At 53.8% G+C, this 14,514-nt stretch overlaps 1 protein-coding gene across 2 annotated transcripts in view; it reads left to right on the top strand.

Annotated features, from left to right (window-relative positions):
* TEAD4 (TEA domain transcription factor 4) overlaps window positions 1–13,385 on the top strand; it is an 89,253-nt gene extending 75,868 nt beyond the window's left edge. For both annotated transcript variants that reach the window (XM_063639916.1, XM_063639915.1), the window contains 3 exons: window positions 5,244–5,384; window positions 7,522–7,674; window positions 7,780–13,385. In XM_063639916.1, the coding sequence (XP_063495986.1) occupies window positions 5,244–5,384; window positions 7,522–7,674; window positions 7,780–7,893 (408 nt within the window). In that variant the 3' untranslated portion in view covers window positions 7,894–13,385. The remainder of the gene's footprint in view (window positions 1–5,243; window positions 5,385–7,521; window positions 7,675–7,779) is intronic.
* The last annotated feature ends 1,129 nt before the right edge of the window (window positions 13,386–14,514 follow it).

Here is a 14,514-nt window from a genome sequence, read left to right as displayed (position 1 = left end):
AAGGAAAACTGCTCAGTCAAGGAAACGGTGTCGCCTCTCCCGGAGCCTTTCTTTTCCTGCCTGGCTGTTTTCTCAGTCCTGGCTCCCCAGCCTTGAAAGTGCGTGCTGGAGAGGCAATCAGAACACCCTTGGAGTGAGAGGAGGACTTGTCCGTCCCAGTCCAGCCTCCCTGCCTGCCCCCCGAGTTCCTGCTCTTACTGAGGGCACTGTGGTGGCAATTCATAGACTCTCGGACTGCTGGGACACATTGCCAGCTAGAAGTGGCATCTGCCAGCCTGAAGGGCTGAGCCTGCTGGGGCCGTGCGCAGCCTCAGCCCTATCTGATGAGCTCCACGGGGCCTGGAGCGAGGGACTGATGCGACGAAGCCCCCTTCCTCCCCCAGAGCCCCGCAAGTCCAGCAGAGGCCACCTGTCTCTGGGGCCGGAGAGAGGGGGCCTTTGGTCACTGGTGGCCATTAACGCCGCTCTGCACATTGGAAATGCCAGGCAGAGCCAGGCTGCACCGTGGAGGCAGCGGAGTACCCCAGACTGTCATCCCATCTCAGCCTGCTGTTCCCTTTCAGGCCCTGACATTTCTCCCAGGCACATACCAGCACGTGACAATGAATCTGAGCCCCTCCAGGCCCCCACACCCGGGCTGCGGCTGTCTCTGCTCATCTGTCAGTCACCCGATCCCCCACACCTGTTCCAGGCACAGCCTGTGAGCTGCCCACCCGCACGCACAGCTATGAATAGGGCGGAGGGAGGGTTGCAAGGGGACACTCACAGGGCAGGGGACGGGGGCAGCTCTCATTTTTTCTTAGGCCAAGAAGCATAGCTTGTTTTGGGTAGGTGCTCAGTGTGGGGGGATATGAGGGTGGACAGGAAATGTCAGGAGTATAGCTGCAGGAGAAGGGGTGAGGCTGTAGTTAGAAGGATCCAGGCACTGAGGACGAGTCAAGGTTCTCCGGGGCGGGCCGTCTGCGTCGCCGGCTGGTGTGTTCCGGGTCTATGCAGTGTGACCACGAGTTCTGGGGCTGACCGTGGGATCTCTCTCCCCCTGACCCCCTGCTCAACCCCAGCGCCTGTATTCTATTTGCTCTCCCAATTATAAATTCCCCGAGAGCAGAAACAATGTCTCAACCTCTCTGGGTCCCCCTGCGTCTAGCACTGCTGGCCTGGGCTGGATAAATGGGCACCTGAGCGATGGGAAGAGCCAGGGAGTGGGAGCTGATGACAGAAGGGTGTATTCCAGATGGGGGTGGAGCTGGAGTGCAGAACTCTCAGGGTGAGCAGGACAGGGTAGGTTCCGGCTTGCGACTGAGGGACCTTGCTGTTCTCACTGGTGCCACCCGCGGGTGAGAGGGTGAACAGCCGCCTGCAACCTTGATTGAAGGCCCACCCTACTAAGGCCCTGGGAGAGCTTAGTTCTTGCCTCCAGGGAGCATCGTATCTGGAAGGCGGCAAGGACCTCTGGACAGATTATGACAGACACGGTAATGGAGGGGGATCTGCCAATTGCTCCTGGGGGCTGGGGGCAGCTGCTGCCTCTGTGTGTCTGGAAGAGCTAGGAGGTGTGTGTGCCAGTCCTTTCCAGCTTGGCACACGGGATTCTTCTAAGGTGGTACATGCATAAGCATTTTTTTTTAATAGTTATGTAGTTGCCCGGACTCAGTGGCTCATTCCTGTAATCCCCCCACTTTGGGAAGCTGAGGCAGGAGGACCACTTGAGCCCAGGAGTTCAAGACCAGCCTGGGCAACATGGCGAAGCCCTATCCCTATGTTTTAAAATAATTTTATTTGAAAATATGAAAAATAGTTATAGGCCGGATGCGGTGGCTCACGCCTGTAATCCCAACACTTTGGGAGGCCGAGGCAGGTGGATCACTTGAGGCCAGGAGTTCATGACCAGCCTGGCCAACATGGTGAAACACCATTTCTATTTTAAAAAAAATACAAAAACTAGCCGAGCGTGGTGGTGGGCACCTGTAATCTCAGCTGCTCAGGAGGCTGAGGCAGAAGAATCGCTTGAACCCAGGAGGCAAAGGTTGCAGTGAGCTGAGATTGCGCCACTACACTCCAACCCAGGTGACACAGCGAGATTGCGTCTCAAAAAATAAAAATAACAAGATAGTTATATAGTTATTTTCATATATATTAGAAAGAAGAGAATCCTTGATTTCATGGATTTATTGCTTAGAATGGAATTAAGGAACACAAGTGAGTTGATTTAAAAGAATCAGGACGTGTAGTAGATGGCTCATGAATGTGGCATTGATCAGAGAGGCCATGCGCGGCTAAAGTCTGAGGGTCATCACCATTGATGCCTGGCCTCACCTCTTGGTGTTCCCCACCACGTCCAGTGCGTCCTTCCCAGGCAGCTGGGCTTCCTGCTAGCAGCATTTCAGGCATTGTTCACATTTCTGCCCTGTGCTTCCAGCTACAGCATATGTCCTGAGCACACAAACTGTCCCCAACCCCTTTTTAGGAACAGTCTGACAAACTCAATCTCCTAGGGGGATCAGGTGACTTCGAGAAAATAGGAGACAGGCCAGGTGCAGTGGCTCACACCTGTAATCCCAACACTCTGGGAGGCCAAGGTGAGAGGATCACTTGAGGTCAAGAGTTTGAGACCAGCCTAGACAACAGCGAGACCCTGCCTCTACAAAAAAATTAAAAAATTAGCCAGGTGTGGTGGCACATGCCTATAGTCCTAGCTACTCAGGAGGCTGAAGTGGGAAGACTGCTTGAATCCAGGAGTTCAAGGCTGCAGTGAGCCGTGATCATACCACTGCACTCCAGCCTGAGTGACGGAGCGAGATTCTGACTTTAACAAAAAAAAAAAAAAAAAAAAAAAAAGAAAATAGGAGCCCGAAAGCCTGGGTTCTGGTCCCATTCACCTTATATTTGCCTGTAAGACCTTGGGCCCGTCACAGCCACAGTTAAATCTAGTCCGGCAGAGGCCTCAGCCACCTCTGCCATGCCCCCCTGGGCACCCTGCCTACAATGTGTCATCCCCTCCCTCCCAGCATCACAGATGGAGACAGAGTGGGGAGACTGAGGCCAGCTCAGGGGTGGTAGTGGAGGGTGTTTAGGATAAATGCTGTTGTCTGTTTCAGAGGCTGAGCATTGACACGAATGCTCTTTTTCCCTAATGGCCGCATCAAAGCCGAGGCAGGTGCACTGAACCATATGCCATTCTGTTTCAGCATGAAAACAGCCTTTTTTTCCTCGTCATAAACGTAATCCACCCTCATTCTGTTCCATAGCCTGCTTTCTCAGTGTGTTTGTAGTCATCCATGATAATAAATGCAGGTCCTTCTCAGCATGTTTTGTGGCTACATAATGTTTCTATTGTGCTATAGACAATCACCACCCCCCGCCAGTCTAGAGAAAGGTCCTGCTCTGGGAAAACTTTTCTCCAAAGGAGAGAAAAATAACGATTGAGTGTCCCCTCATGGCCAGTAGTAGAATTGCTTGGTGCCCGGCTCTGAATCTGGCAAAAACCTTCCGGGGGTTCTAGGGATCTCCTTATCTTTGCACAGAAGAGTCCTTGGTGTCAGAACCTTGACCGAGGCCTGACGCTTCACTGCAGTCGTAGGGCTGCGCTCTGGGCACAGCTTGCGGTGGTTTCAGACCAGGGTGTGGGTGGGAGGAGCGGCCTCCCCTGAGAATAAGCCTTTGTAATGCGCCTGTGCGTCGTTTCTGAGTTGTTTTTTTTTTTGAGACAGAGTCTCGCTGTCGCCCAGGCTGGACTGCAGTGGCGCGATCTCGGCTCACTGCAGGCTCCGCCCCCCAGGGTTCACTCCATTCTCCTGCCTCAGCCTCCGGAGTAGCTGGGACTACAGGCGCCCGCCACCTCGCCCGGCTAATTTTTTGTATTTTTAGTAAAGACAGGGTTTCACTGTGTTAGCCAGGATGGTCTCGATCTCCTGACCTCGTGATCCGCCCGCCTTGGCCTCCCAAAGTGCTGGGATTACAGGCGTGAGCCACCGCGCCCGGCCCGTTTCTGAGTCTTGACTTGTTCTCTTAGCACCCCTGGCTCAGATGGGGTGATTTGATGTGGGGCTGAACTTCTGGGCATGGGGACCCCTAAGAGGTGTAAGGCTTCAGGAATACAGTTCCTGCCTCAGAATCCCCGAAGCACCAAATTGTCTCATCTGGTGCCTTCCTTTCTTCGCTGTGGCACTCTGCTGGTTTGGGACAAGTATTGGGGTTGGAGCCTGAAGACCTGGGGTCTTTCACTTACCAGCTGGATGGTGTAGGCAAGGCTAACAGTCAGGACACCTCATGGATAAAAACAAGGCCGTGGTTTTGGGTGTGAGATCGGCACAGGGTCTTACTCCGCCTTTTCTAGAAGGGAAGTTTCAGATCAGCCCGACATCCAGCCGGAGGCCCCCTGGGCTCTGTTTTCATCAGGGGAAGGAAGAGCAGCCTGTCTGAGGCAAGGAGAGAAGCTGACCTAGAGGACCAGTGGCTGGGCCTGCGAAGGGCCTTGTGGGCCAGGCCAGGGACCGAGACTCCTGTCCCTGTGGCTAAATGGCTCAATGAGACGGGGCAGTGACTGTCTTCTGAAGAGACTCCCAGGGCAGTTAAGAGAATGAACTGAAGGGAGGGACAGCTGGTGCTGGGGAGATTGCTCTGGAGGCTGAAGCAGAGATGTCAAAAGATCGGTGGCGGGACCCAGCAATGTCTAGAGGGGAGCCCCAGAGCCGTTTCTGAGGGAGCGTTGATCAGGTCTCAGGCGAGACAAGAGGATGAGACAGGAGCGCCCGTCGCCCCTTCCACCCTCCCCGCTGCCGGTCTCTTGCCCTGGTTTTCTGTTCTCATGCTTCCTGCACTATCAAAATTCACTCTGGAATGATTCTGATAGATGCATTCAAACTAAAATAGAGCTGACTGATAGAGATTCAAACCTTTGCAGTTTAACAAGAACAAAGTCTTAGACTATGAAACTTGAAGTCTTAAAGGTGGAATCTGGGGCTGCCACCTGCTGGGTGTGTTAGTATCTGGCCAGGCAGCAGTGGCCTGAAACTATGTGGGTCCCAGTGTCCTCTTTTCCCATGATTTAGGCAACACGACCTGATTTTGTATCAGGCAGAGATGTAGAGGATGGTGGAAGCTTTCCAGAGTCCTACTGTCTACCCTCAGTCTGATTTCTTCCCAGCCCTAGGGCTGGAACCGGGACCCTGAGGTCTCCTTGATGCTCCCGTCTGACGTGGCACCTGCTGACACTCCCTCGGCTTCCCCCTGTCTCCCTCCAGGCAGACCTCAACACCAACATCGAGGATGAAGGCAGCTCCTTCTATGGGGTCTCCAGCCAGTACGAGAGCCCTGAGAACATGATTATCACCTGCTCCACCAAAGTCTGCTCTTTCGGCAAGCAGGTGGTGGAGAAAGTTGAGGTAGGAGGCCACCCTGGTGGGTGAGGGGCGGTGGCAGTGGTCTGTGTTTGCTGGGCATGGCTTCCATTTGCTTTCAGGAAGAGTGCCCTCCGTTAGGGAGCCAGGACAATCCCTTGTTGCCTTCCCTCTCTGCTGTCAGTGCTGCGTGCCTTCCACACTCCCCTTGGCACCAGTGTCCTGCCCAGCTCACCAGAGCCATTGCTGCCCTTTGAGGATCTTCCAAGCACGTCCTTAGAGGCACCCCCGGTCCTCTCCAAGAGCAGAGCCGAAGCACAGGCAGGGCCCTGGGGTATCTACCTAGTCCAGCCCTCTGGTTTCACAGCGGAGGCCCAGAGAGAGCGGAGGCCTCCCCACCAATCGCCCACACGTGGTCACACAGCTCACTAGTGCAGAAGCAGGGATAGGATCTCTGTCCCCTGCTCACTTTGTACTCCATGAATGCCTAAAACTGTTCCTTCCCTGATTTTCTACTTGTGGGTACCCTGGAGACCCTGCTCTAATGGAAGTTACAGAAAATTCAGGCCTGCCTTTTACGGTTTCTCCCACTCTGCTAAACCCCCGGCCAGGGGCAGTGCAGGACAGTGGTGAGGAGCACAAACTCAGGTGAATCTCTACCCAGCCGCCCTGCTTTCCGGTGCGTGTTTGGGGGGTTGTGATAAAATCCTCTGTTTTTTGGCCCTAAACAAGGGCCAAGTTATCTTCACTGTCCATGAACACAGACGCCTGCAGCACCCTGTGTTCTGGGCCCGCTGCATAGTGGCAGTGACAAGGAGCTGGAACTGAAGGCCTCCAACCCAAAGCACCTGTGGACTCTGAGAGTCCGGGACCCTGTGCCACCCACACACTTGTTAAACCTCCTCACCATGCAGGCCAGTCTTCGTCCCTCTCCTCACCCTGTCCCCAGATTGGTCTGAATTAATGAAGTCCTACTCTCACATTGGTCTGAATTAATGAAGTCCTACTGTCACATTGGTCTGAATTAATGAAGTCCTACTCTCACATTGGTCTGAATTAATGAAGTCCTACTGTCACATTGGTCTGAATTAATGAAGTCCTACTCTCACATTGGTCTGAATTAATGAAGTCCTACTCTCACATTGGTTTGAGGCACCCAGATGCCAGGCCAGCACCAGGGAGGAGACATTCCCCCACCCAGTGCTTCTCCGCCTGGCTGCACCTTACAGTCTTCTGGGAGCTTTGGAAACACACCAGTGCCTGAAACCCATTCGTCACCCCTCAGTCTCTAGGGTAGAGTCCAGGCATTAACGGTTTTTAAAAAGTTCCTCAAATTATTTATTTCTAATTAAACTTGTAAAACTTTTGAGATAATTGTGGATCCACTTGGGATCATAATCCCATGTGCCCTTTACCCAGCTCTTGCCCTGGCAATATCTTGCATAACTAGAGTATAAAGTGGACAACCAGGAAATTGACATGGATGCAGTCCACCAAGCTGGTTCAGATCTCACCAGTTTTATAGGCTCTCCTGTGTGCACATGCATGCGTGTGTGTAGATAGGGAAATTTGCATGATCACCACCAGACTCCCAGGGGTCCCTGTGTGCCCCTCATGGTGTCCTCATGTACAGCCAGGATTGAGAGGCTCCTACCACTGCTGCTGTGTCTCCTTAAGCTCCCTCCTGCCATCCCCGGTTCCTGCGGGTCACCCATGGAGAAAGGAGGTCTTGTTTAGTGTCCACCAACCTAAGAGGGTGACTTTCTTTTTTTCTTTTTGTGAGACAGTCTCACTCTGTCGCCCAGGCTGGAATGCAGTGGTACGATCTCAGCTCGCTGCAACCTCCGCCTCCCAGGTTCAAGCGATTCTCCTGCCTCAGCCTCCAGAGTAGCTGAGATTACAGGCACGCATCACGGTGCCCGGCTAATTTTTGTATTTTAATAGTAACAAGATTTCACCATGTTGGCCAGGCTGGTCTTGAACTCCTGACCTCAGGTGATCTGCCTGCCTTGGCCTCCCAAAGTGTTGGGATTGCAGGCGTGAGCCACTGCCCCTGTCTAGGGGTGACTCTTTTCTTAAGGGCCCCTAGGCCTCCTGCCTTTCCCTCCCATGGAGTTGTTGGGTCTGGGCTGGAGGTGGTCAGAATGGGATTCTAAGCCCCTGCTGTCCCTGGGTCCTGCAGACAGAGTATGCTCGCTATGAGAATGGACACTACTCTTACCGTATCCACCGGTCCCCGCTCTGTGAGTACATGATCAACTTCATCCACAAGCTGAAGCACCTCCCCGAGAAGTACATGATGAACAGCGTGCTGGAGAACTTCACCATCCTGCAGGTGTGTGGCGGGTGCTGTGGGTGTGCTGGAGTCTGTGCGTGGGTAGCAGCGATGGTGTGCCCTCATCTGGGGCCTTGTTAACCCTTATCTTTCTCTCTCCCACAGGTGGTCACCAACAGAGACACACAGGAGACCTTGCTGTGCATCGCCTATGTCTTTGAGGTGTCAGCCAGTGAGCACGGGGCTCAGCACCATATCTACAGGCTGGTGAAAGAATGAGAGACTCGGGGAGCAGGGAGGGGGGAAGAGACGTGTGTGCAGGAAATGGGGACATGGGGAGGGGACCTGCAGGGGCAGCCCCCGGAAGTGCCAAGAGAGCTGAGAGGAGCAGTCGTGACTCTACCCAGGAACAAACTGTGCCTGAACCTGAGGTGCCCAACCCCAAATAAACCCAAGATGCTGTGTATTTTCCAAGGACCTGGTCTGGCTGTGTGAGCCTCGGGAGGGACTGGGGGAGCAAGGGGGCCATCTGGGAGGCAGGCCGGAAGCAGTGCTGAGAGACATACCCCGGGCAGTTCTGAAGCCAGCGCCCCAATGGACTCAGCCAGGAACATCGCCGGACCCTGGAACTGAAGATGTGACGGTCTCTGTGCTGCCTCTCAAGCCCCTGCACTGTGGCGCTGGCCATGCCGTGAGGCCCGAGGAATGCATGGGCCACGCACCCACAGCCACGTGCGCCCCTGCTGCACTCCCAGGACGGTTCACACAGAGAGGCCTCATCCCCTGGAGGGTGGGTTTTAGGTGTGGAGGTGACAGTTGTTGGACGGGGTCACCGTCAGAACTCTCTGGATAGTTTCCGTCCATCTCAGTGGATGTGGATTCCATGACCATCTTCCGTGACCATGTTGGGGGCACTGGTTTCAAATCAAAGGAGCCTGAGGCGGGGAGGGCAGGAGGCGGCAGGGCTGAGGCCGGCCTGCGGAGTCTCGGTGGGAGGTTGGGTGCACCAGTGTCCTCTTGGCTGTGGCCAGGAGGTTGATGAGAGGTCTGTGGTGCTCCACTGGTCCCCGAGAGCCATTGGTGCTTGTGAGTCTTGTTCAAACTCTGTCCCAGCCAAGGTGCCTGTTAGGTGGAGGCCTCCTCAGAGCCAGCCTGCACCATCTAACTTCTTCCCTGAGGGGTAGTTTCTGTGCTGCCAGGGGTGGAGGAGGGGAATGGACCCCACCCTGAGCCTAGACTTAGATGTGCAGCTGAAGGGGTGCCTGGGTTGATTTCTCCTGAGAACTGGCATGGGTTCTGAGTTTTGCCAGTCCTGGCTTTGGTGCTAGTGTTCTAAGCTGCCTGACCTTGGGCATTTGTCAACCTGTCTGAACCTTAGTACCCTTTCCTCTCTGTAGAGTGGGAAGAGATGAGTCTGGGAAGCGCCTGGTGCAGGCTGTACTAAATACACCTAACAGTGAGCTCCTCCCTCCCTCCCTCCCTGCTTCCCTCCCACGGGGAGGCCGGAATCTGGCTCCTTGCTGTCACCTAGTGGCTCTTTGGGGTCATCTTCCCTCATAGGAAGCACAGATCCAGTAGCCTAGAGCAGAAAGGGAAGGAAGATTCAGCCTAGGCGTGTTTATGTTTGTTACACTGGGGAGGTAACTGCATGGGACTGCATAAGTAAGACAGCATCGAAGAGGTATCATGGAGTGTGGTTAGGAGCGAGGGCTCTGGAGTCAGACTAGCTACAGACTAGCTGAGTTACCTTGGGGCAAGTTATTTCATTTCACTGTGCCTCAGTTTCCCCATCTGTAAAATTTGTATAACAATAACCTACCTCGCCTATCTACAGTGCCTAGCATAGGCCCCCCACATAAATGTGTTCACTAAATGTACGTCGTTATTAATCATAGGAGCTTGCAGTCTCACTAGGTCAGACTGGAAAACTATTAAGTGATCCTCAAAGCCACTGGCGCTCAGAGACTGGAGAGATCAAGGTGCAGAAGACTCAGGGAAGGGTAGTGCTTGAGGGGAGCTGCCCTTAAAGGGTGGGCAGCATCTAGTGAAGCAGATGGAGGGAAGTTGACCAGCATCCCAGATGTGGGGAAGAGGTCAGCAGCCATCTCCTTCTCCTCCACGGCCCAGTCCCCACTGTCTTACCAAAGAACAGCTTTAACCAAACCCCTCTGGGTATCAGGACCACTGCTAAACCTCTTGCCAGGCTGCAGAGCTATGCAGTCTGGAGGCCCAGCTCTCATCAGAAGCTGGGGCATGGGCTCTAGGGGAAGCTGGGGTCGGATGAGCCTCTGAGCAGGTGGCAGGTGCCTACATGTCCCAGCATAGGTTCGTGTTTGTGTAAGGCTCTCCAGCACAGCCTTTGCCTTCACTCTCTCTCCTCCCCTGTCCCTGGGGGATTGAATAAAGGAAGCTGGGGTTGGCCGTCCTTCTAGCTTGACTGGCAGCACCAGCGCTGTGACGGAAGGATGTGTTGTGCCAGCGGCCTCTTGGCCGCAGGACAAATGCACGTTTAAAGAGATAACCTTTTTGTGTCCTGGCTGGGAAAGAGGTCAGTGCAGATGTTTTTGGGTCCAGGTGTTGGCTGTGAGTTTTCCTTCCTTTATGAACTGACCTCAGCAGCCTAGTGGACAGTCACCTCCTTTACAGGTGTAAAATCCAAGCCAGTCAACCACAGCAGGTGGCAGACGTAGCTGCCTTCCCCGTGGTGTGGTGCAGACCATGACTCTTGAGGCAAATGGGTGAGCTGGCCCCACCTCGCCTGCAGCCTCCTCTGAGGCTCCCCTGCTGCCTCCCCACTAGCCGCCCTGAATCACCCACCTCCCAGCACCCCTGGCCAGTAGTGTTCATCCCGTCTTCCATCTGCGATCTGTCGCTCATTCTTCCAGAGTCAAAGAGGAATCCCTTCTTCTCATGCAGGAGACTTAGTCATACCTGCCCTTGTGTGTCAAAAGCATTCCGTTTATGGCCTGTTAGAACCCCTGTCACAAGCATGGTACCTGGACACAGGTGCCTCTGTGGTCTCTTCTCATCCTCACCCAATGGGTACTATGCTAGCCCCATTTTACAGATGAGGCAAACGTGGCACGGAGAGCTCCGCTAACTTGCTTGGATGATTCATGCATCTATTCATTCACTTAGCAAATACTTATTTAACTTCTGCTTTGTGCTAGGCACTGGGAATGTGTCAGTGGGAATGTGTCAGTGAGGAAGACGACAGACAGGCTCCTTGGGAAGAAAAGAGTAAGCAAGTGAGGAGACAGGTGGGCGTGGTGAGGTTCGCAGGCGCTAAGATAGAGTCACTGGGGGAGGCCTCTCTGAGGCAGCGGGGCTTGAGTTGATTCTGAAGGACAGGAAGAGCCAGCCCTGGGGGGCTGGGGGAACAGTATTCCAAGTGGAGGGAACAGCAGGTGCTGGGAGCAGGGAGGTGACAGATGTGTCCCAGGTACAGAGAAGAGGCCACTGTGTCCAGAAAACAAAGTGAACAGGAGAGCGGAGGGGGCCAGGGCATTCCAGGTGGGGAAAGGCAGCAGGTGGCCCAGTGGCGCCCCCTCTTTTGGTGAGGGCTTTGGACCTTACCCGGTGTGATGGGAAGTCCTGGAAGTGTGTTAAGCAGGGGAGTCTTTTTGATCAGATTTTCTAGAAAATGACAGTGGGCTGCTGTGGACCTCAGAGAGGCATGTGTGATTGTGTGTTTCGGGCTCTTCCACGAAACTCGGCTCTGCACAGTGAGACCTCGTTTCCTGGTTCTGTTTGATGAGTGAGCGAATGCACGTGGCAGGAGGTCATGTCCCTTGGGCCTGTGAGGTGAGGAAGGGTCCCTGAGCCCTGTGAGGAGAGAGACTCTTCCACCATTCTGACGTGATCCGAGTTAGCAGGCAGTACTGTCCAGATGGAAATGGGGATGGGAGACGGACCATCTCTCTCAGTGGGTCCAGCCACGAGCCAGCAGACTGTTTCCCATGGGCCCCCCATCTTTTATAGTGGGATGATCTTTCTAACAAAGAAACTTACACAGGAGTTTGGGGTGTGTGTGTGTGTGTGTGTTTGTGTGTTTACCTTTCAGGAGGGAAGCCAGTGGGGTGTGGAGCGAGGGGCTGGCATGGTTGACCTCACCCAGCCCAGTACACTGTGTGTGCTTAGAGCATGCACCTGCTCCCTCTGCTGGGCTGAGACTCAGAGGACACTGGGCAGGTGGGGGGGCGGGTAGGAGGGCCGTGGCTGTGTTGGGTGGGGCCGCATCAGGTGTGTGGCACAGAGGGGGAAGGTGAGGTGGAGTGGCAGTGTGTTCCACCCAGCGGTCCCTGTGTTTGACCTCTTTGTACTCTCTGTTATATTAGCTCTCAGAATGAAAATGAGATACTTTTCCCCAATCTATGTATGTTGCTCTTAAGAATGTACACTTGGCCAGGTGCAGTGGCTCGTGCCTGTAATCCCAGCACTTTGGGAGGCCAACATGGGCGGATCACCAGAGGTCAGGAGTTCAAGACCAGCCTGGCCAACATGGCGAAACCCCATCTCTACTAAAAATACAAAAATTACCTGGGTGTGGTGGTGGGCACCTGTAATCCCAGCTACTAGGGAGACCGAGGCAGGAGAATTGCTTGAACCCAGGAGGTGGAGGCTGCAGGGAGCCGAGACCGCGCCACCGCACTCCAGCCTAGGCAACAAGAACGAAACTCCGTCTCCAAAAAAAAATAAATAAATAACTTAAAGTTAAGCCAGGCCAGTGATCGAATTGACCTCTTAAAAGTTGTGTGATCTTGGACAAACACCCTCTAGGGAACTTCATAATCTCATTTGTAAAATGGGAATAAATGCTCTGACTTGGGACTGCTGTTGGGAGGAGGAAAGGTCATGGTGTGTGAAGGAGCAGGGCCACCCCTCACTCATGGCGCACGCTCAGGGAATGTGAAATGTGGGTGTGTAAAAATGTCCCCTGACTCTGCCCTTCCCACCCCTCAAACACAGGCACATGCACGCATACTTATTTTTATAGAAAAAAAGCTCTAATGTCCCTCAAAGAAGGTGAGGAGAAGACCTTGAGTCTTGGTTTAGTGAGAACTGCCCCGTGCAAGGTTGTGCTTTTAGATTTTCATCATCACCGTGGTGTCAGGAAAGGGGAGGGAGTGTTCTAAATTGGGGAGATAACTTTGTGGCCCATTAAGGGGAGAAAGAGGCCCCAAGGGAAGGTCTAGAAAGGAAAGACAGGCCGGGTGCTGTGGCTCACACCTGTAATCCCAGCACTTTGGGAGGCTGAGGCGGGAGGATCACTTGAGCCCAGCCTGGGCAACATGGCAAAACCCCATCTCTACAAAAAAATAGAAAAATTAGCAGGGCATGGTGGCATGCTCTTGTAGTCCCAGTGACTTGGGAGGCTGAGGTGGGAGGATCGCTTGAGCATAGGAGGTCAGGAATGCAGTGAGCTGAGCTTGCATCACTGCACTCCAGCCTGGGCAACAGAGCAGGACCCTATCTCAAAAAAAAAAAAAAAAAGAAAAAAGAAAGAAAAGAAAGGGAGGGCAGAGCAAATGGAGAACTGAAATACTCTAAGAAACTGTCAGGAAATCTGACTTTCATTCAGCTTCCTGAGAAACGGCAGGGAGAGGTGGTCAGGTGCCTTCGTAGAAGGCGGGAGCCCCATTGGTGGAAATGGCTGAGTCTTCTGAAGCTCATGGATGTCTAATACTCAACTTTCAGTTTTTTTTGTATTTTTGCTATGTAAAGCCCCTTCATCTCTCCAAATCTTCAGTAAAGGCTGCTACATATACAAAGGCCTTTGTGTGCGTGATCTTTTTCCTGGAAATGACAGGTGCACACCTGTCCACAGAACGCAGAGGTGGCAGCAGCAGGTCGCAGCCACCGAGGCCGTCACAGCCTGAAGCAAGGCAGTGGAAGCGGGGACTCAGCCGTGCAAGCTGCCCAGCCTCCCACCCACCCCACTCCCCCACCCCCCCCGCCCGCCAGAGAATGAAAAGCACTCGGGGACGCCTCCAAGGCTGGGGTCGGGTTCAAGCCAGCATCACTGGGCTCCCCGGGAACAAGTGTCTCCACGGCCATGTAGTTATATCAGTCCTTTACTGTCCCCAAGCGAGGTTCCAGGAGGGAGTTCTGTCACCAGGTTCTGTGAGCACTGCACCTTTAGGAGCAACAGTAAATGGACACAGGACCCCCTGGATTTGAAGAGTGGTCAAAGGGAGAGGTTCAGGCAGGGGCTGGCAACATGTGATCCCTAGCTTGGCATCCTAGGAACTCGAGTCTAGCACTTGGCTCAGGAAAAGAAGGCTTACTAGCAGCCCACATGACTGACTTGCTAGCCAAAATCAGAACAGCGTGATTGATAAGCCCAAGTGCCACTTCATTAATTCACACGGAACAGCACCGCTCCCAGCACATGGGAATGCTTGTATCTGCCCGTCAGCACCTTCCTCCGTGCAACACCAGATCACTTGTATGCGGTAGCTTGTGCCAGTGCTTACGCAGGGAGTTGTCCAGCCTTAAAGGATTGCAGGCCATTGATGTTGAGGACCTGGTGCCCCTGCGTCCACTACAGGGACCTGAATTCTCCCATCCGAGAATCAAGAAACCATTTTTCCTGGACATTGGTTAGCAATGACTTTTGTTTGTTTGTTTGTTTAGCAATGGGCTCTCACTCTACTGCCTAGGCTGGTCTTGAACTCCTGGCCTCCACAATCCTTCCACCTCAGCCTCCTGAGTAACTGGGATGACAGGCGTGAGTCACCATGCCCAACAACATTTTTTGCCACCACAAGTCCATTCTATCAGAGGTCCCCAGCCCCTGGGCTGCAGACCAGTACCTATCCGTGGCCTGTTAGAAACCAGGCCACACAGCAGGAGGTGAGCGGCGGGTGGGAGAGCAAGCATTCCCGTCTGAGCTCCGCC

The sequence above is a fragment of the Symphalangus syndactylus genome, chromosome 5, assembly GCF_028878055.3.
Source record: "Symphalangus syndactylus isolate Jambi chromosome 5, NHGRI_mSymSyn1-v2.1_pri, whole genome shotgun sequence".
In the NCBI taxonomy this organism is placed as follows: Eukaryota; Metazoa; Chordata; class Mammalia; order Primates; family Hylobatidae; genus Symphalangus; species Symphalangus syndactylus.
This window is presented reverse-complemented; position numbering and strand designations above follow the sequence as displayed.